Raw genomic sequence first — 23,378 nt, 5'->3', positions numbered from 1 at the left:
CTCTTTCATTTTTCTTCTTCTCTTTCCTCCCATTTCCTGCCAGCTAAAGCTGGTTAGCTCTGTCTACTGTGCAGCATTTTATGTCTCAGGTCTGTCACAGCCCCAACAACTCTGTGACAATGGCCACCACACACACCCCAACAGCAGCTTAAAGGAAATTTACAGGGCTATTACACGATTCCTACCAGACTGGAGATTCACCACAGCCAAAAGCACTAGTCATAACGTCCCTTCAATAGCCACCTCTTGCCTTTGGTGTCTATCTGTTGTGCACGTTGTGTATGATGTTTATAAATGTGCATGGATATGAGGACTGAGGAAATGTGCAAGTATGTGCATGCAAATATATATGAATGGTAATAAGACTACAAAATTCAAGGCCTGACACAAACCTGCCCTTCTGGCATGAGTTGCATAACTATACTGACTGCCATAACACACACTCACATTTTTTTTCTCTTCCCTTACTCCCTATTTTAACCCCCACTCAGCAGCCCCAACATCCCATAAATGACAATGTCTTTCTGACCAAATAGGCCAAAAAAATCCCCCCACAAAAAACCCCCAAAATCAGCACTGGGTTAAAATTTCACCTGGCACCAAGCTAAAGGAAGTGTTTTAGCCAGAGAAGGAACATCGTCCTGTATTTAATGCACAATAATAATGACAGGATGTATTAATAGCACATTGTTCTGCTGCTACTGAACCCGCTCCACTTTTAGAACTGCTTTTTCTCACCACTGCTGTTCAGTCTGCCTTATGATTCTTGTTTTCAAAACTCGACCTCATGCAGCCCTTTTGGAACCCCTCCATTATCTTTCTTTCACACAGACACAGTTTTGTTCTTCTTTCCTCATACAGTACAAGTATCTATCTGACCAGGTCCTTCTTTCCTTGTATCTCTCTGTCTCTCTGTATATTGGTCTCTTACACTGCACTCCCCCACTCCCTCCCTCCCTCCCTCCTTCCTTCCTTCCACCCTTCTCTTTTTATTCAACAAACTCTCCATTTGACTCGCTGTATCTCTCCCACTCTAGGGTGCAGCTTTCTTTTATTAGGTTCTTCAGAGGAAAGTTGAGCAAAGGACTTCAGCCACTCTTGTATCACTTTTTTCTTTCTCAGTTTTCCTTTCGGACCGTTTCCCTTTAAATCCTTTTGGTCCATTCGTCCCATCTCTTTTTTTCTGCCTGGTCTCTCATTCCCTGCTCCTTTCACCCCCTGGGCATACTCTTCTGTCTTCGTATTCTCTCTTTTCTTAATCTCAATTACCCATTGTACCTTAATTACTTGCAGTTTGAACATTTCATCTGAAGCACTTCTGTAATGATTCCACGGGCACTTCACTGGATCCTATTCAGTAGCAACTTACACCAGTTAGTATCTTATTTACAGTCTTTTTTTTATATAATATTGAAAACATTGTGATGTGTATCTAGAGGGAGGGAAAATTACATAACAGGGAGCTTTCACGACATCCTTGCTGTAATAAATGTGTGCATTTGAGCATCATGTAGTTTTTTTGTGCATTAAGACCATGCTAAATGTCTCATTTTTTAGGGATGGATGTAAATATGAGTATTCATGACTTACGGGTGATGCAGAGCAGGACGAGGACCAGGCTGCGCAGGGCCAGGGAGAAGGGGGCAGGGAGGAGGCGGCAGAGGACAGAGCTCCGAACAGGCCTCATTGTGTATTGAGAAGCTGTGTGTGTATGTGTGTGTGTGTGTGTGTGTGCACGTGCGTGTGTGTGTGTGTGTGTGCGTGTGTGTCAGATCAATGGTTCCTCTGTGACCCTGCCTGCACCGCTACAGACAACCTAGTCCCCACACACACATGCACCCCCCCCCCCCACACACACACACACACACCAATTCGTTCTCAACTGCAATGCTGCAGACGTGTGAACACACTAACTGCCCAGCTCTACTTCGGTGCAATCAGATAGAAGTTGTTGAAGGAAGGCGCACAGAGAAAGAACTCTTATGTGCTATCGTGCATCACAACACATGCAATGAAAGTACTTTAGCTGAAAAGTCACATAGGAGTTTATTGTAGCCAGAGTACACAGGCCAGAGCTGGGTGCCAACAGTAATTTAGACCCTATCACAATGCACACACGGATGAGCTTGAAGACAAAGTTCCTTGGGTGACTTTACCACCTTCTGCTACTTAGAAAGAACTCGTGACATGCATTGTATTCTAAACACTTGGCTGTTTTAAAGTAGTGCAGAAGCTGAGTCTCATCTGAGCAAAAAAATAACAAGCCAACACTGTTAGGCTACCTACTTTCTGTCACAGCACTCCGAGCCTCCTGAGACTAAAGCCCGATACACTAAACTAGAAAAAAAAACGATACCAGAAGTGACCGGAGATGACCTGCTATAGTGTTCTCTAGCATTAAATGTATTCAGTAACAGCAGCTAAGCAATTAGCCAAATGAGGGACAAGGTAATTAGCTCATCACCAACTGTACATCACAGCTCTGAGCTTAGCTAGTTCTGAGCACCAGGCACCCTGACATCAATAGTACTATATTTCAGTCAGATACAGGCTGCAAAAATGTCTTCCAAAGCAAGTCAAGTTTATATCTACTGATGTTGACTGAATGCAAACTTTTGAAATCGAGTTAACTACATTGCAGTGCCCTCAAGGACAGAGAAATCTAGGGCAACAATTCTCGAACAGATTGTATTTTAATGAGTCAAACAGAATTTTCAGCACTTCTCACTCGACAAATCAGCAGGCAGAAGTCAATGTTCCTTTGAGCTGTATCGAAAACGGCCAGGTCTCTGGAGACACGGAGACCCTATCTTATAGTGTAACTCATCTGGAGATAGCTAAGGTTAAATAAAATCCATTGAGCTTGAGTGCCGCTCCATAAAGATAGAGTCGAAGTGCCTTTCCTTGTGCAGAATTACCAACTTGAAAGGGGTCAAGCAAACTGCACTTGGATGCTTAACTTTGAAATATTTCACTTTTAGGTGTGTTATTTTACCGACTTGTCCATTATTCTTGCAAGGTATCCGCCATTATTCGCTTGAATGGTAGAACTCAATACGCTGTCATGTATACACTGTAGCCCAAATGGACAACGATTTTACTTGGTAATTTTAGACTCCTCAGAATAATCCCACGCTATCAGACAGTATAATCACACAGCATCGACCGGACTAACTCCTCTTTATCAACATGCTCGATTGGGTGTAGTCAGTGCCTCACTGCGCATTAGACACACACATACACACACACACACACACAAACACACACTCCAACAGTACACACTGAGCTGAAAGGCTGCTGTGTTTTAGGTATAGTTGTTCCCTCTCAGCATCTAGCGCGAAAAAAATAAAGGTGCCTGTGAGTATACAACTGTATGTGTCAGCATGAATGTTTGAAGTCAAAAGCGTGACGAGCTGCACACCTCAGTGAGCACTATCTGATGGAATAAAGTGTGGGTGTCATCCTAAGATTACTACACACACTGTCCGCTCTCTTACACTCTCTGTGCCACTGCAAACACAATGAGCTCTAACAGTGATGGCCCTGAAACTGGCAAAGACGAAAGTGGATCATCACCAATCTTCCCTGCAGCGCTGATTTCACCGGTCAACTGGCTGACGCTGAGAAAATTACTCTATGTGGGTGTGCACCAGCAGTTCAGGTCTGGCAGGTCTGGGGCATTGCAGTTGGCGCACGGAAGCAAAAGTCTATTCACTTCTTCCAATTGATCTCCTCAGAATGTTTTTAGTTTATCCACTCTGCCCCCTTACTCTTCCTTCAATCCTCCAGTCAATCCACAGCAGCTAGTTAGTTCCCAAAAGTTTGTCCACAATCGCTTGGCTCCTTAATCCTGTTATATTCCCAATCGTTGCTAATCACACCCATCTGCCTATCCGTTATCCCTCTTGCACTTGTTTATATAACCCTGGCCTCCCTCCCCTTGCTTGTATGTCTGTGTGTCAGTGTGGGATCAGTGTCTGCATATTTTGCATCCTATTTTGTGAAGGTTATAGTGTTGGTTGTGTGCGTGGAAGTCATGACAATGGTCGTCTTTCAGGTCAACAAACAGTGGCGGTGTGTGTCTGAATGTGCTTGACTGTCCACTGTTGACTGGAGCAGAGTGTACATTTGGCTGCCTGTTTGGCCCTTTCACCATCCACTAGCCATTAATTTATCCATGCAGGCACACACAGAGGCATCATAGTAGCTCTTTATGTTAAATGGCTGTTTTTATGGCAGCAGGGATGTGCACAGCTGACAAGAACAGTGTGTGACATTTGTATTTTCAAGCAGATATGGATATATCCTAAATGAATATGACTATGATGTGAGTTATGCTGATGTACCTGGCTCAATAAATGTATCTGCACCATTTTTTTATAGCGATGAAACAGAAATCACTGCTAACAGCCAGTCCAACCTGTCAGTATATTTTGCATCAACACATCATGCATAATGCAATGCCTTTGTTCAAGCTCATTGCCACATGTACTATCATTACTGCTATTGGCAATAAAACAGGCAATACAAAGCCAATGGCGCCAGCTAAATACACTCTGAGTCTATGACTTTCATTGTCTTGTAAAATTCAAAAGACAACACAGTTTTGCTTTTATAATGCCACCTCGACTTGTTCTTAATCAACTGATCATAAACTACCAAGATCTAATCTGCCATAAGCCCTATTTACAAACATCTTTGTGCATTTCATTTGAAACTTACTGTTCCTTATTACAGAGTCAAATAAAGTCAAATGTGCTTTCAACCAAAGGGTCACCTCAAAGTGCTTCACAGAGCAACAAGGAACATAATTACAGACAAAAGGAAGAATACATTACAAATCACGGCACGACTGGGGAGTGTGTGTGCATTTGTGTGTCTGTAAAGTCCCTGTGTGGGCAACCCCCTGATGGGTGTATTTGTTTTTGTCGCAGTACGTGCGGAAGGAAGGGGGGTAATGGCGAATTGTGTCCCCTATCTCCCCTCCCCCCTTTTTCTCTCCTTCTCTCTCCCTCTCTCTCCCTCATCCAAATAAAATTTTTAATGGGCTTCATTGGTGCCACCATGGAATAAGTGTTGCCAAAGCACTTAAGGGGCTTAAGTCAGCAGCGTGCTGAAAATATTAAGCACTCAAACAGCCTTACAAGGATCCCTGCCTGTTTAAGTATGCTGAGGAGGTCGTGCCAGCATTTAATACCAATGGTATTAAAGAGCTCTGACACGGGAGAGCAACAGGAATATAGATATTTACAGTAGGTTCCACATCGGGGAATAGAGATGAAGGCTGACGGGACGAATGAAAAGAGAGGGAGACCACGGTTTGGGAGACAAGGCTGGTGGGACAGAAATGAGTGGTAGTGAGGTGAGGAAAGTGTTGGAACTGGAGAGGAATGTAGGAGAAGACAAAGGAGGAGCAAGAGCGAAAAGATGGCAGGAGAAGAGAAGTGAGAGATGCAAGGGAATCGAGCCAAGGTGTGGGAAGTATGGGTTGATGGGAGAGCTGTGAACCAGCAGCACTGGGCTAATGTAGAGATTCTATCGTGAGGCTTATCCAAGATTAAATTTCCCTTTGTCCTTAAGGCGCTTCTTGGGTAAGCGGAAGTGTCGAATTTATTTCTTATGTCTCCCTCGAGGTTTTGCGAGTGAGTGGGTTGGGAGCATATTTGTGTGTGCGCGCATGTGTGTGTGTGTGTGCGTGAGAGAGAGAGAGGGAGAGAGAGAGAGAGAGAGAGAGAGAGAGAGAGAGAGCATGTGGTAGGGTTACATATATACAGTGTGAGTTTATTAGCTGGCAAACTGTGAGGGAGGGCAGCTGTTCTTGGAAGGTAAAGATACATATCATGAACTCCTCAGTCTCCCCAGGGGTATTTCAGATGAAGTGAACATCCAAGTATTAATTTGGTTATATTGATGCATGCGTATGAACTCACAGGTTACATGGTGAGAGGCAGCAAGACAGATTGAATGAGTTAAGTCATCCCTGAAATCTCATTGGCTACCCGAGTGGCTGGTACTGCAGTTATTTTTGCCATGAAAAGAGTCTGCGTGCACTGTTTCAAACTTTCTTTGTTTTCTTTATTCCCAGATTTAGAAACTTTCCACAAACTACTCAACAGTCTTTATTTAAAAAAAGCACTTGTCGACAAATAAAGTGACTTTTTGGACAACTCTTTCGTGCCTTCCATTGCAGAGTCATTTGATGGTCAAGTGATTTTCAAAAAATCTTTCAAGAAAAAAGGAAATGCAATTAGATAAGATTCTATCAACTGATTTGGAGCAAAGAAACCATATTTCTGTAAGATGTTCCCGACTTACAGGCAACGTTACGCATGGATGTAACAAGCAGAGTAGAAGAAGAGGAGGTCTTTCTCCGAATCTGGCGAGCTGTAGTTTTTCATTCATGCTGGCGACCATCGGCTATGTTGCATGACGTCCAGCAAAAAGTTTGGGAATATTTGGGAAGACAGTTCAAACAGCTGGCTTTGTGTTGTCAGAGCTTATTTGAAAAAGGGATTTCAAACTCCCTTTTTGTACATTTACTCTTAAAAAAAAAGGCAAAAACCAGCTCAAACAAAAAAGAAAGGCTTTTTTTTCAAAATGTTTCCATTGACATCAACCTTTCGAATGCAATATTTCCAAGTACTTATCACAATACATCGATGGAAACTCTGCTCAACTGAACCCGCAAGTCTGACATCTATGCACATCTGCTCAGCTCAAAGGCTGCCAACTGAGAGGGAAGAAAAAATGAAATAGATTTCTATATCATCTTCTTTCTATAGCTTCTCTCTGATTGTGCAGCCATTGTCTGTAATCATGTGCGGATTTTCAGTCAAACATTAAAATTTTAGCTCCTCAGAAATGGTTGAACATGTAGTCTCAGTAACATTCACCCAACTGTCAAACAGATTCATATGTGGAATGACATGAAATAACAACTTTAGAGGGAATTCTACTGTATTAAATTACAACAGAGTCTCACTTGCCAATTTATGAATACACCTGGACAAAACCAGTGCAGCTTAACAGCCCTTCAATAAATCCTCTCTTCATGAGGATTTTAATGCTCAGTTATTATTGAAACGGTCTGAAAGATATATTGATTTATTTTAGGGGCCATTTTAGGGAGAATTTGTGGCAATGTTAAACTGTACTTGCTGAGGGGAGTTTCTAATATTTTGTCTTTATCAGTTACAGGAATTAGGGCTGTTTTGTCTTGGCTGTATATTAAGGAGTTTCAGCTTTTCTGTGGAACAAGGATTCACATAACACATTCAAGCAGGATTTTTGTGGAACATAAAGTGTGAAATGTGCTGGTATGAGCCTAGCACATTTGATAATTAGTAACACCAACTGGAAAGAAAAGTTGGAAACCAATTTAGAAGCTATTTTCCCCCCCTTAAAACAAACGATTTTGACCGCGATCTTGACACATTCACTCGGAGTTGGAGCACTTGGTCCCTTCCTGGGCCTCTGCACTCCCTCCTCTCTCATCTTTTTAAATTCCTGTTTGTCTGGCTGACTTGGTGTTAATAGCTAGCGTAAAGCCATGCTCTTGCTAATCCAACTGGGTTTGCTCTGAACTCACTAATTGGAAAAAGTCACAGCTCCTCTATTTAGGGGCATTATCAGTGAGTGTAGAGTCTGGAGCCACAGCACAGGCTACTTCATGTTCACCTCATGCACCTGGATACGGAGATCAATACAGCCCAAATCTTTGTGGATGTATTTTCAAGCAACACCATCCATCTCTCCTCACATAACTCAGGATTGAAATGTGATTTTCTTTGTATTTTGGTGTGTTGACAGCTGTGTCTGGCAAATAAATAAAAGTCAATACAAGTACTGACAGGCTAACGAGAATACAAAACAGATATTAGAATTTTAATCACTATCTGTCTGAAATTACATGGTTTGGATGGGAATGCACGAGTGTTTTTATCCATATCTTTGCCTCACACTTCTCTGCGTAAGGTAAACCAGGAGATTATACTCATTTTCTGGCAGACAGCCGGCTTGGCACTGTCTATTCACTGGTGTTACAGAGCGGAAGGAAGGGCATAAAAGCACCATGGTAGCCATTGTAGACATCTTATTATTAGTCTCATCCTATTATGCGGCAATCGTGCATTAAGGTGGGACAATTTTAGCTTATTCTTTTTGAGGCTGACACCGAACTGACTGTGCATTGAAGAACACTTTCTAGTGATGAACCCCCAAAATGATGAATTCTATTGATGTTAAAGAAGCCCATTTATTCAGTAAAAATATTCGCTCTCCGCACAGTATGTTTCAATACAGCTATCATTACACAAACAAGATTAAGACCCTTTCCTATATGCACACGATTTCACTTCTCATTTTTTTTTTTTTTTTGGTGCCTTACATGACTTTAGCCAGATCTATAATTTTTCCTCCAGAACTAATTTGGCAGACTCTCCGTCTCCAATGCCAATGTGGACAAAAGCCAGTTTGAGTCCGAGCCATTCTCTGATGATTTGCTATGCCCTTCGTTTTTGCTCTATTTTAGCAGTCATAAAATGTTTGGTATCATTTATTCAGCAGAACCTCTGCTTTCATAATATGTCATCATTTCTTAACTTCAGTATAGTGTAACCATTCCATTCTTCTGTCTTGAACAAGAACTACCGAAAATTGTTTTCAGACCGTGTAGTCGTTCATTTGAATGGACAAAAGCCAAGCATCAACCAGCCGAATATTTGAAAAAAAAAACAGAAAAAACCAAACAACCCTTATGTTGCCTATAATAGCTCCTTCCACCTGAACTGAATTGTTTACAAGTGTCATTTTTACACCACGAGGTGTCTTATCATCTCAGCATGCCGTTTTGGGTTTTCCATAGAAATCCTAGTTTGCATCAGGTTATAAGGGAGCTGAGCCAGTACTAAAAGTCGAAAGGGAATACTGCAGAACTCTGATTTATTGTTGACACAGCCAAACAGTGGCAGCAAGTCATTTTAATACCATTTTATTCACTGAACTGAGTGGCAGCCTGAAAAAATCACACCGTCTTTAAAGTAACAATCAGCACACACCAATGAGCAGCCCACCAACAACCAAATCTGGCTACACTGCTGTGTTTTGACCTGCTGTCAGATACCTAACATGAGGTGGAGAGCACCACTGCCAAGTAAAGTATTCATCATCAGCAGTCACAATGACATTTAAAGTAAGTATGCTGTGTAAAAAAGTTTGCCATTTAAAAAAAGAGGTAGAGAAATTGGCAGCACAGTGGTCAGTACTGTTGCCTCACAGCAAGAAGGTTCCGGGTTCAATCCCCGGCTGGAGCACGGGATCTTTCTGTGTGAGTCTGCATGTTCTCCCTGTGCCTGCGTGGGTTCTCTCCAGGTACTCCAGCTTCCTCCCACAGTCCAAAGACATCAAGAGGGGACGAGGCTGATTGATACTCTAAATTGACCGTAGGTGTGACTGTGAGTGTGAATGGTTGTCTGTCTCTATGTGTTGGCCCTGTGATGGACGAGTGACCTGTCCAGGGTGAACCCCGCCTCTCACCTAAAGGCTGCTGGGATAGGCTCCAGCCCCTCTGTGACCCTTAACAGGATAAGCAGAAGAAAATGGATGGATGGATGGATGGTAGAGAAATTCATCATCAACTGATCTTTGCTGCACATCGACCTGTTTTGCCAGTGAGCAGAGAGAAGCTGCAGCAGCACAGCAGAGTGTCTGCAGGACAGGAGCAGGAATTTACCACCTGCTTCCTGGATGCCAGCACCCAAACACTGTTGAAGGCCCAGGATGTATACTGAGATCAGTGAACAGAGAGTGAAAAATAGTGTTGTGTTGAAAATGATGCTTTCCATGGCATCGGCTTAGTAAAAGTGGCGACAAAAAGGACTGGGGAAGTTACACAAAGTTTGTGTCATGTGTGATATCATAAAGATATTCAAACACAAAAAATGATGATGATGTCATGGAGGACATGTTTTTGCAGTAATTTTGAACAAAAAAATGCTCATCAGCAACATTTTTTTTTTCCCATTACTACTGGGAGAGGAAACTCCTGACATGGAGTATTTGGCCTCATTCATAAAATGTTCTTCCACACAAATTTGTTCTTCACACCTGAGGATTTTTTGTAGCTCTCAGTTTAGTCTTACAGACAACAGACAAAGCCTGAAGGCCATTTGTAACTCCTTGCTACTGACATCGATTGTGCACCTCTTGTAACTGGCAATCACCCAGGATTGCAAACACTTTGACGTTACATGAGGTCCACAATACTTGTCAGGAGCAAAGAGTTACAAACAGCGTCCGGCTTCGCTCCCTGTCTGTAAATTAAGTTGTTTTGGTTTTTTTAAGTCTTGTAATGTGTAAGAAATAATTTGTGCATAAGAACACAGAGCGGCTAAGTAAGGATTTTAGTGACTTGTTATTCTTATTATGTATTACATTACATTAAGATGGACTTGAAAACAATTAGACCAGTGCGTGCTGGTGTGTGTGCTCACACATGCACATCATATAACACCGTATCAGAGAGGCATGAATGAGCTAATTAAATGCACTCAGTCCTTCTCTGGCATACACATTGCTGTTAAGTCCATAAAACAGTATATAGCTAAGCTGACGGAATTGCAGCCTTTTAGCATACTGTAGCATTAATATGGAGAGAAAAACAAAAGTACAGGGAGAAGGACGTAGAGGGAGAGGAAGCACAGAAAGATGGAGAGAGCGGGAGAAGCAAGATGAAAAACATAAAGAGAGAGCGAAATGGGAACAGATGAGAAAGAATGGAAGGAGAAGAGTGTGGGGGGGAGAGAGATAGAAGTGGGGAGTGATATGGAAGCAGTGGAGCAAATCAAAGTAAAATTAAGTGCATTTACATATTTAGATGAGTGCTTCAAGTCAGCCTGTCTAATTATTTCATCTCCATTTTTCATTTGCACGCTGTTCAATCCAAAAGCAGCAGGCCGTGAGGAAAGTTTCCCTCTCGCTCTCCTCACCATTACTTTATCACACTCGCCCTTCTCGCTGTGTCTCTCTGACTCACGAGCCCTTGCGGCTGCCTTTCGTTATCCGGGTCATTACCATACGCTTTTTGTCCATTCGTACTTGTTCTCCCTATCTCCCTCACGCCCCCTGCTCCAGCTGTCTCTTGCCATGTTTAATGCATGCAAGGATACTGCCCCACATGTGTCCAGCAATGTGTGTGTGTGTGTGTGTGTGTGTGTGTGTGTGTGTGTGTGTGTGTGTGTGTGTGTGTGTGAGGGTTCATGGCTAATGCCCTTTTTTGCAACCATGTTTTATGCATTGTGTCATCCTAGCTAAGGCAAGTATGTTACGTGTGTCAGACGACGATGCATGTGTCTGCGTACACCTGCCCACTTTTAAACCCTCTAAATTAGCATGAACCATGTCAGAAGAAGCCAAGCCACGTTAACCTTCTATCACTGATTTTCACCCTTTTCTTTATGCCTTTCTTCACACTCCATAAATCTGTCTCCTCACTCTCATGTTCTCCTCTCTTCCTCCTCACCCTCCCTCTCTCCTGCTCATCACTTGCATCTCTTATCTCTCTACATTACTTCCCCTTGTTCCAATAAATGCCCCCCTTCCGCCCCCACCCTGCTTCTATCACACTCATCAGCACAATCTGTGTGTGAGCATGCGCATATGTGCATTTGCGTGTGTGTGTGTGTGTGTGTGTGTGTGTGTGTGCACTCTCTGAGGCCGGAGTGTGGTACATTTTATGTGAAGCTCTTTGCTAGAATGAGTAGGTGTGCGTGTTTTCAGGGTTACATCTTTGTGTGTTGCAGCCATTGTGTCTTTTTTTCCTCCATATGTTTAAGTGCCTGTGCATGCAAAGTATGTGTGTGTTTGTGTAACTGCGCTTCGCGAGTGTGCGAGTGTGTCTGCTGGCATAAAAGGTTGTTATGTGCTTTAGGTGTTAATTGGCTGAGGAACTTTGTTAATATTCTCCTTGCGAGCCTGCTCGTCAGGAACAGAACCAGCAAACTGATGAGTGTGTAATTTTCCCTCAGAGAGAGAGAGAGAGAGAGAGAGAGAAAGAGAGAGAGAGAGAAGAGTGACTTCAGTGCAAAGACCCTGTGTAAGGTCACAGTGAGAGAAGAATACAACAAGAAAATGATGGGAGGGGGTAAAACAGGAAGAGAGGACAAAAAGGGAGAGAAACAAACAAGTGGGGGGTTAGGGGTGGAATGGGGTGGGACAGACAAAAAGCCATGGATGGAGGGAAGGACAGAGAGACTCTATTGAGCCACTGGGTGAAGGAAAAGATTATATCGTGTGAGGGAGATATTACCCCCTTGTTAGGCATTTGTCAACTGGCCGAATGAGAGTATGGCATTTGGCCGGGTGCCCCCCCAGTGAGGTGGCACACCCAACCCATACCATGACATTGCACAGTCCCCCCTTGAAGCTACACGACCCCCCCTGGAGAGCAGATTAAAATGAAACATCATGGTCTTGACAAGCTGATATGCACATCAGAAAAACATCAGACATATGGTAAGTAAAGCGAAAGATAGTGAAGCGGTGCATGTATATGTGACATAAGAGAACAAAGACATCTACACACACACACACACCATGATCAGCGTGTGCAGCAAGAACACAAAGACTGACACATGCAGTGCAGCAGGGAAGACGGTGGAGCAGAGAGTTGTAGACTGACACCGGGAGGTATGACGCCACATAAATAATGAGTGTTACTCCCAGCAGGTAGCATTGTAGCATGTGGCTCACTGCGCACACACAAACACTCATTACCAAACTCTGTCGGTACGTTCTCAACTTGGTAGGTAACCTCTTTTTTGCATTTATCAGACTGAATAAGGGATGATGGGGCTTAGCATTGCATCCCGATTAAGGGGGAGTTGCATGGTTATACATAAAATACATTATTAATACCTGTATGAAAACAGCAAGGGCCTAGTTTTGTGTCAAATCAGTGCTTCCTGTTGGACCCTGCAGTTCTCTTAATCCGAGCGAACATGGAAACCTGCAGCTACATTGAATGTTCCTCCACTGCTAGCGTTACACTTGTTATTCACACTAGAAAGGATTGGCAACTGAAGTCATTTCCAAACATTACCTGAACAACTACTGGGCTGACTTTGGGTTTTCATGTTCACAATATAGTTACCATTCATAAAAAGAGCATTCACATGCATCACTGACTCCTACAAAATGTATGTGCATATAAAATGTGTTTTTTAGGGAAGTTAAATCCCAGATTAGGGCGCTAGTAGGTTGTTTCCCTGTGCAGGACAATTATTGAAGCTTTCCACAGAAGCCTCCAGAAGAGAGCATCTACGTATAGTTTGGTATTTGGATTGTGGTGTACTATGTTTCTCAATATACAGTTTTAGTTGTCTAAAACAATTATAAATCAAATAATTCCTTCACTTTTAACAAGGTTTCCCACCAGTCTGTGCTCGGGCCCTAACAGTTGTACAATTCAGTCGAGGGAAAGATGATTAAATATTGAAAAACTCTGTCGTTAACTTTAAGCAGCAGTCATTTTCTATTGTATTGGGTATATGAGCTGCCTAAAAACATAAAAGCTGTGATACCTCATTGAAGTTGCTCGTGACAAATACTGCACAGAAACAAAAACAAATGGTCAGGGATGCACCGGGGAAATATACATTTTAAATGTGCAATATTCAGCCTCAAGCATTCTACATCCAGTCTTTTTTTTCCCATCAACAACATTTTGCTCCAGGTTGAATTGAATGTTCTGTTTCTAGTCGGAATGCAACATGAAAATGAATCTACAAGCAACTACCTGGTCAAGGATGCTAGATTTGTTTTAAACAAACATCTTAAATCAGGCAAGATTACGCTGAGCTGTTTTCAAACGCAAAACAAAGCAGATTTTATTTCTCCATTATTCATTGTCATGAGTATTTGTTCAGTCCCTGCTGAGTTCCTCCAAATGACCGAACTACTGACAGATATATGTAGCTGGCTAAAAATAAGCAGCTCAGTGATTGATTCCTTAGCCTCTGAACTCTGATTTTTTTCTTCTGTTATTTGCCTTCAGGCTTCAGATTCTTAAAGACCACTTGGATAAACAACATTTGTACCATCCAGTGTAAATTGACCTGATTGCACCCGCTCAAATTTATTTATTTGCTTTCTTTTTCTGTCTGATCGCACCTTCAAAACGGGGTTATGTTTAGAGGCTATCGTGTGGTAGCCAGCAGGAAGCAGAGGAATAATTAAAGTAATTGATAATAGTTGTTATGAGGCAAGTGAATGTAAACCTTAATGTTTCATATGCTAGAGTAGACAAATTGACAGCATTTCGTGAACAAGAAGCAAAAGCATATTCTATTTTATGTGGTGTTTAACTTTCCTCTTAAAGCCGCCCGTGTAGTACTTATTAAGGTCTTGTAATTGCGGTGAAAGTTCACGGAGCGTGTTCTAATTAAACACATAACTTTCCAACATGACAGTCTTTGCAGCTTGTGGACAAAACTGACTGCGGCACTGTGAAATGAACACTTTGTTCTTTCATATTTTCAGAGAACTTAGCTTTTTTTTGGTGCAGGTGAAATAAGCATGTTGTATACTTCTGCAAAACAGATGCAATGGAATCAGGTGTCAACATGAATCAAAAAGGAAAAATGCCAGTGTGTTTGAGTATGGTCACACCTTTTGCTCTACTCGTATACGTGTGTATGTGGTTTACAGATGTAGCAGTCCCCATTGAAAAAGACAGCTTTCCTTCTTAATGACGATCTGTCAGAGCTCTTCCTAACTGGTCCTTTTATTAATCTGCATTTTCCTTCTCCAACTCTGTCCTCGTGACTTTATTCTCAATTATGCCAAGCATCCCTCACTGGGACACGCATGTCTTTTTCCTACAAGGTGACTCTGTCAGCCGTCCTCCTGATTTGACTTCCTCACGTCTCCTGGCTGTTCTCTCTTCCCTACTCCTAGTCCACGGAGCAGGAGAGCTGCTGGAAACTTAGCATAGTCAACGGTGATAAAAGAAGAAGGAAGAATGCCAAAAGCTGAGGATGGAGTTTGATAAAATTCGAGAGAAAGAAGAATCAACTTTCAACATGTTACTTCAGTTGGATACAGGCTGCAAAACTTCAGCAATGTGGAAATATTTCAGTCCCACCAATAAAGTGTGTGATGTGTACAGTAAAGAGCAGTAGTCTGGAGGACTGTATACTGTAAGTAGATGACTAAACAAAGGCCTCTTTGAATATTTTCGATAGATATTTGTGCATGTTCAGTTGTAAGACTGCATTGGAAGGAGAAAAATTGGCATAATTTAAAAAAAAAACTTTTTATGTTATTCTTGTTAACATAACTTTTGGTTTTTTTTTTTTAAATATGAGTAAGTTTAGCTTATCAGTCACAACAAGTTCTGTCACAGGTCTACAGATGGTAATTAGCCTCCTGCTCAATTTGGTGCACCCATCTTTACTTATATATTACAAATAATGAATGTAAAAATAGGCACTCTAATTTTCTCAATTACAGTAAATAAACTAAACCAAACAGTACTCTTGATAGGCTTTTCTGTAAGTGTAATATGGCGGCGTGGTACTGTTCTAGGACCGTGCCAAAATCAGGGAGAGCAGCAGCAAGGAAGCAGCAGAAGTGACAGTCAGATTCAGCGTGTTAAGGAGTTGCAGTGGAGGTTGGTTTCAAGACGCCATGCAGTGCGAGCAAGACGAGTAGGAAGACGAAAGCGGCTCAAGACGCCTTGAGTGACCTTTGCCAGTTGAATGCATAGCAGGAGATAACTGGGTCATCACCAGCTGAAGTGGGCTGGCTTGGAACAGCTGATTGTCAGCTGATATAGGAGGGCTGTCAGCGAAGCTTGACCTCATGGCCAGTTTGAACTGACGCTACGCTCCATTTTCTGCCATCGTATTACTCCGAACAGCCCTTCCACTTGCTTTAGTGTGAGAGTGTTCATGGTCAATCACCCTTAAGTTGGACATCAGAACATTTAAAGTAATCATATCAGCATTTATCTCCATTCTCCTGAATAAGCCCAAACAATAAGGCTCTGATTGTAATGCATGAAGGGGGTACGACTAATTGCAGTTTACGAGACATTAGCTGATAAATGAACAAATAAATGTGACCACTGTGTGCTTTCAATATTGACTATTGTACAGTTTTTGTTAATTCAAGTCCTTTGCTGTTCTTGTTGTTTTTCTTGTCTTGTTTTTTTCTCTCAGGAGAAAAGAAGGATGGCATTATTTGTGCTCAAATTGTTTCTTTCTCTGGTGCCAGAAAAGAAAAGCACTGTACCAAATGCAGCATATTTTCGATCCGTCCCTCCCTCATGAGCACTAAACACACACACACGCAATCACACACACATACACACACGCAATCACACAGCCCACATTCATCAGTACAGCACAAAACAGCCAGCTGGAATGTACAAGGTACCTATCACTGCCTCCACTCCACGTGACCCTGACATAGCAATTTTTATTTTATTTATTTTGCCCTTTTCTCCTCCTCCTCATCTTCCTCCTCCTCCTCTCATCATCACCTCCTCCAGCTCAAATCATCCTCAGGCTCTGTTTATTCCTCTATGGTCCACTAACAGTGTTTTCATAAGTATAAGTACTATTCACACTGTACCGTGTTGAATGAAATTACCACACACACACACACACACACACACACACACACACACACACACACACACACACACACACACGATAAATACACCAAACTAGAATATAATAGTCCAACTCTTAATTGAGAGAGAGAGAATTATAATACACAAGTGTTTGCATTTCTTAAAAAATACAACTAGAACTACAACCTACATTTTGGAGTAATTATTTCAAAAAAATAATGTAAAAAGCTATCAACACTCACTGCTGCAGCCACGACAAGGAAAACTGATTCAGCCTCACTTACTCTTATAAAAGAGAGAGTTAAAAAAAATAGATGTATATTTTTTTTATCAGTTCATCTAAGGGATTACTTTGCCTTGTTTATGGTGCGTTGAGCTACTTGGAGTCTTTTGCCTTTAACAAGCAAATACTTGTTCAAACTGCTTTAACGAACCAGCGCGCCTCTCGAAGCGTACAGCGCAGTGAATTGAACACACAAACACATTCCTCTGTTTACTCCTGGACGACTTCAAAGTGGATGGAGAGTCTGCCAAACCGCAGCAGAAGGATCCGCCAAATGCTCATTGGACTTAACCAGCCTACATTTTATATACCTCCTGTCGTCTTACAAACAAACACAAATTTCACACTTCATTCGGCTTGATCAACGGTGAAGTTGGTTTCAAAGCTCCAGGGAATTTGGGGGATTGGAAACCATTTAGAGAGTAACCATGAGGGGGAGGAATTAGACCCCAACTAGCACGACTAACACTTGTAACACTGATACTATCAAGCAGCAACCCCCCACCCCTGCCCCACCCCCACATCCCAGTGCACCTGTTGATTATTCTAATGAAAAGAATGTTGCTGCTGCAGGGGACTAAATCAAGCTCCAGCAGTCACAAACGCTCCTAATAAGTTGCTAGGTGGGGGCCAGAACACCAGGAGATAGATTCACAGGTGTGTGTGTGTGTGTGTGTGTGTGTGCGTGTGTGTGCAAGACATATGGGGGGGGGGGGGGGGGGTTACAGCGTTAATAAGGTAAAATTCAGGTACACTCTTGAGTCAAAATGACTGATAGATCCTTCATTAATAAGAATATTGAGGGAAATGCTTTGAACAGCAACAGCTGCTATATAATGTACGCTTAATGTTTGTAGTCCGGCCAGTAAAAGTGTTTTTTAAATGAAAACATTGGCAGGGATATATTCCTGTAGGTGGGCAGCATTCACTGTCACTGTCTGTTTCTGTGTAATAGAGGGGTTTTCGTTTGATTTGTTTGAAACTGTTGAGATTGACGCTTTATGTCTCATTTCCACAAACAGTTATCTGGAATCTGGATTTTTCTCTGTCCTGGAAGGTGATGCATGGAACAGTTCAGGGATCGCTACGGAGAAGGGAAAAGGTTGTTCGTTCGTTCCCTCCTAGCCTGTGAGATGGTTTTTGCAAAAACATTATCCAGGTTTATCCAAACTCTGCGACAAAACCTTTTCTCCATACTCGAAAATAAATAAAAAGGAAGAGCTTTGAAAATAAATCAGAGGTTTAATAGGGAATGAGTGGACTCCAAAGTGTATTTACTGTACAGATTTATGGGACCCAAACATCCATATTTGAAAATGATTGGCATTTAGTCACGTGTGACTGAAAAGAACTGCTCGTCATAAACATTTTGTTTCAAAATTCGTGGCTGAATATATCCATCATGGAAAAATATTTAGCTGATTTGATTGTAGATTAATTATGTGAATTTAATAAGCGTCCGAATTTATTTGTAGATGTTTCTGGTGGTGTTGCTGTGGGTGCTGTGGTCGATGTCCCCAGAGGAAGAATGTGTGTAGTAAAGGATGGGACCTGTTATTAAATTGCCAGAATTGCAACGGTAAGAACTTGACACCACGTATTTCCGCACTCTGATCAGATCATTCTTTTGACGATCTCAGGAACTGAGGCGGCGTGGCTCAGGAGGCCAAGTGGCTGTCTAGTGATCTAATAGTTGCTGATTTGAAGTGTCCTAGCCCCTCAAACAGCAGCCTCCACCCTCAGTGTGTGAGTGTGTGTATGAATGGCTGAAAGAGGCAACACTCTAAGGTGTAGGAGAAAAGTGCAATACATAAGCTCATTTATCATTTATATTGGTAATATGAATCTGAGCCTGTGAGGAGCAAAAAACACGACTCAGACGGTTGTCCCATATGTTAGCTGAAGCCATTTCACGGTTACTGGTCATCATGTTCTTGCTTATTATTGGAAAAATTCAAATATCAATATTTTTAACCCTGGGGCTCAGCACGAAAATATCAAATTTTGCTTTAAATGACCTGCGGGAAGCTCTTAAGACTGAAACCTTAAATATTCTATATGTATTCCTCTGGCAAGCATGCCCCCTCCCCCGAGGTTTCATGCTACTGTATGGCTGTGACAGCAACCTTCCTTTGATTTCCTTTTCATCTTAAATGAGAATTTCTTCCAATGGTTTGATAATAATGAAAGTTATTACACTGCTCTGCCTGCAGGAGGCTATCACAGTGACACACTCTTCCACGCCTTCTAATTGATACATGTTCACTTGTGCACTGCAATCATGAAGTTATTTGGAGGGAACCCACACAGTAAACCATGACAAGTCACTCATGCATGCACACCACTAAATCCCCCACAGAACACACACACACACACACACACACACACACACACACACACACACACACACACACAGGTTCACAAAATCATCCACTGCAGCTGGCAATATCTCCACGCCCAGCTCCTCATACTAACATCCATCGCCTAGCAACCACTCATCAGGAAACATATTCACCTCCGGACCCGAGTCTCCTGCCTCTGAAAAGCAACCAATCAGGTGAGTCGCTCCCCTGGGACAAAATGCTGTGATCAAGAGGAGAGGGGATGTGTTTGACGTTAGTCAATGAGTCTTCAGTGTCAGCAGCAGAACCCCCCCCCCCCCCTGTCAAGCTATTTGCTCTGTTTTTATGTTCTTTTGGCACAGTTATTGATGTCAGAGCCTTCAAACCTCATTCTCATCAGCTTCCCCTTCCCTCTCTCTGTAGGACGCTGTGACTTTTAGGATTCCAAATCAATTACATCAGATACATACAGTTACTATGGATTTCTAGCTTTTTTTTTGTTGTACCCTCCTAGTTTGTTTACAGATTCAAGAAAATATGACAGAAATTGATGATATCAGAAAAAGGTTAACATTCCCCCACAAATTTGTACTTGAAAAAGTTGGTATCCAAGCAACCACCCAATCATAAACTGATTTCAAAATGAGACGGTGTTTTTTAATGCAACAAGTCTCAGGATGGATTACATCCTGCCAGAGAATTCCTTTTTTTTTATCCGTCAGCTGACTGACAGCAAACAGGGAAGTGTAACGGTGATACGAGAGCACTCAACCAGGAGACTCTCTGGAACAATGAGATAATGATGATATTGTGATTTCAACAAACCCAAATCAGGGATTTGGTTTTCATCGTGATTGATTTTTTTCTCTCTGGCAATTTTAAGTGTGGAGAAGTTTCATGAATAATAATAATAAATTAAAAAAAAAATGGCAAGAAAACTGGTTTGTTTTTGATAGTGGCTAATTTGACATAACACTATTGGGGAAAGAACTGCACTAATACAAAAAGCAATACTATCCTTTAAAAGTAAGACTCAGATGATCCTGTTTCTTATTTTTCAAAAACCCTGATCTGTAATCTCACAGGACCTCCACTGATCCAATGAAACTTCAATCAAAACAACAGTAGAAGAAGAAGATCAGACTTGGACAGCTCAACACTGAAACTCTCTGTGGTTACAGACAGATGTGCTGTTGGACTGAAGCTGTGATCCCTCTCCAGTACAGGATTTGGTCAGGATCGGTACAGATGTTATGTCATGATTACCAGACTTGTTTGACATTATTAAGTAGCTCAGATCAATCTGCAAACTCACAGGGTTGGTTGGAATTGAATCCCTAAACTCTTAACCCTATCCGATAAAATTGGCTTGAACACTGGTCCAGATTAAGCTTTTGATCCAATTGTCCAGTTGGGCAAATCTGCTGTAAATCAACCTGATAATCCTCTGGCATCACACAAGTCTTACCCCTGTCTCGGTTCTCTCTCTCTCTCTCTCTCTCTCTCTCTCTCTGTGTCTGTCTCGCTCTCTCGTTCACCCACTTTCATCTTCTGCGAGTCCAACAATTAATTAATTTGTGCACTTAAAGACACAAAAGTCACGTCATTTACTGACTACATGTAAAGACTAGTTTTAGGTTAACAAGTGAACGTGAAAATTGGAGGTGTTGTAGTTTGATTGTTGCTGAAATCAAAGTATTTGAGGATTACTGAGCATACAGTTGGATAAAGAAGACATGGATTATACCGGGATGATGCATTTGATCTTAAAGCTGTTGGAGACTGTAAACTGACATTTGAAAGTTTTGCTGTTGTGAGTAGTTGATCTCATGAGCTTTAATATTATATATATATAGCTACCGTTTTCTGAATTCTAGAGCCACCAAGAGGTCATGCAGGGAAAACAACTTTGTGAGTCAAAAAAAATAAAATAAAAAAAGCCCTGCTGCAACTAATTGAAATGCACATTGCACTTTGGGTAAAATATCACTTTAATGAGCACCTTATGATAGTGAGAAATCTACTGAAATTAGCATGCCAACCAGCTTGTCTTGGTACATCACATGTCAGTGCTAACCACAGGCAAGTTCATGAAGCAAGCAGGCACAAAAACAAACAACAACAACAACAACAAAAACAGGCACAGGATCAAATCAGGAAGGATTAGCAGTATGACAGAATTTTGAATATTCTTTTCAGGCTCTTAGTTGGCTTTTTCTAACTGATAATTGCAAAACAGTAACGAAACCAAACAAAACAACTGTTTTTTTTCCAGCTGAAAAAGTATAAATGTTTCATAGTGCAAAGTATCCAAATTCTACATATTGTTTTATGAATAAACAGTAGCTGTCTTACAGGTTGAACACCAGGTGCTCCTCTTGAAATTTTCCAGTTACAATTCAGATTTTGCGCTGTTTTGTTTGCTAGCTTTGACGGTCCGCTCACTCTTTAACTCAAGGCTCGACCCGGTGAGCGCTGCAGCCACTGTCCATTTCGCTGTCTCTCATGTGGACGATACTGTTCAGAACAACAGAAAAGCGATATATCATACAGGGGGTGGGTACAGCGTAGTACTGTAGCTTAAGTCAAGGGTTTGAATTGACACACCATTGTGTGCTTCACAGGATTCACGAGGGGGAAACGTCACAATGGCTGCGCGGTTCTCCATTTTCTACTGACCAAATCAATTGATTTTTCAGATTTATGCAGTGGGGGGAGTTATGCTCAGATTTAGTTACCCTTTAAGTAGATTATATGGATCCAGGGGTTTATCAATTAGACAAATAGGCAATATCCTGCCTACTTATAGTACCTTTATATGTAAAATACTTTTTGCAAAAGAATTTTCTGAATAGAAGAGTATTCTTAGAACTAGCAGCTTTCCTCCCTTCAAGGCTTGGGACTCCATAGTGTCCCTAGTAAAAATATATGTACTTATGTAAGTGTTAGGAACTCTGCTACAAGCATCTGTCACACAGTGGGTAATTATTTGACCGTGTCATCTCTCCAGGCAACAAGACACACTGCAAACCTCCTGTTTTTTGTCTCACTCATCCCCCCACCCCCGTGCCCTCCTCTATCACTTTGTCTCTATTGGTCTGTCCCTGTGCATCAGCTGCGATCATTCCATCATTTCTATCTCTCCCTGGTGTGCTGTGCTTTTTCGCCTCATCGCTTCACCAACCCCCCTTTCCACTCCGACCCCCCTCTTTCTCCTTTCGCTGCTCTCTCCCACTGGTGTTTTCTTGTTCAATACCTTACATCCTCTTCTGGCGACCCCCACCGCCACTGTGCTACCTTTCCTTGGCTCCATCCTTTTTCACCCACTGCCACTCCCTCCTTCAAACACCCGTCCTTCCTCATGTCATCTTGCATCATGCCATTTCTTATCTGTTTGTCACATTCTGTGTCTTGCTGGGTATTCATAATCCGTTACACTATCTCTTCCTCTCTGTCTTTCCTGCTTTGTGCCCAGTGCTTCATCTCGTCTACATGATGCAGTTATCTAGTTTTCATCAGTGCCCCCGTCTTTCTCTCCATCTCACATGTTGGTGGCTCAGTGTGTATTTCTTCTTGTATGTCCACATCTATCATGTGTCTGCACAATGATAGATGGAGGCTTGTTATTTCCTCACAATCATTTCTCAAAAACAAGACACATTTGAATGCAAAACTCTGAGTAAACACTGGATTATTTTCTCATTTTCTGATTGATTATTACTTCCAGAGGCTCACGAAGGCTGATCTGCTGCATAAAGAGCAGCTTTTCTGCATCTCCTCCTCATTTTCAGTTCTTTTTGCTACTAGTGCAGGCAGATTTCATCTTTGCCACACAGGCTGATGTAGGTTTACTGTGGTTAGGTTCCCTCTGGAAGCACAAAACACAGAAACTTTTCAGCCCTTTGGAGTATAAAATCTGACTAAAAATCAATGACCAGACAGGGCGTTTTCCCTTCAGGGACGATTAGAAAGAACTGAAACCACTAAGCCTTTTATGTGTGTGCGCCGTGTGTGTGTGTGTATGTTCCTAGAACCTGATTGGTATGGTCCTTGTGTCCAGCAGTTATTGCAATGATGACTAGAGCAGAGTTCAAAGAGAGGACAAGAGAAGGGAGGAGCC

The 23,378-nt window shown here is 41.9% G+C and overlaps 1 protein-coding gene across 3 annotated transcripts in view; it reads right to left on the bottom strand.

The window, feature by feature from the left end:
- The window catches only part of cadm4 (cell adhesion molecule 4), a 168,191-nt gene that overhangs the window by 42,216 nt on the left and 102,597 nt on the right, over window positions 1-23,378 (bottom strand). The window contains exon 1 of one of the 3 annotated variants that reach the window (XM_086218069.1): window positions 1,591-3,566. The exons of 1 other annotated variant lie outside the window; for it this stretch is intronic. In XM_086218069.1, coding sequence (XP_086074195.1) covers window positions 1,591-1,687 — 97 coding nt within the window. In that variant the 5' untranslated portion in view covers window positions 1,688-3,566. Of the gene's footprint in view, window positions 1-1,590; window positions 3,567-23,378 lie in introns of those variants that run through there. One more of the 3 variants, XM_086218068.1, reaches the window with a different exon arrangement.

This window comes from Aulostomus chinensis, chromosome 11, assembly GCF_037954235.1.
Source record: "Aulostomus chinensis isolate RoL2024-O1b breed Wild chromosome 11, RoL_Achi_v1.0, whole genome shotgun sequence".
NCBI lineage: Eukaryota > Metazoa > Chordata > Actinopteri > Syngnathiformes > Aulostomidae > Aulostomus > Aulostomus chinensis.
The sequence above is the reverse complement of the archived record's forward strand: the minus strand, read 5'-3'. Positions and strand labels throughout refer to the sequence as shown.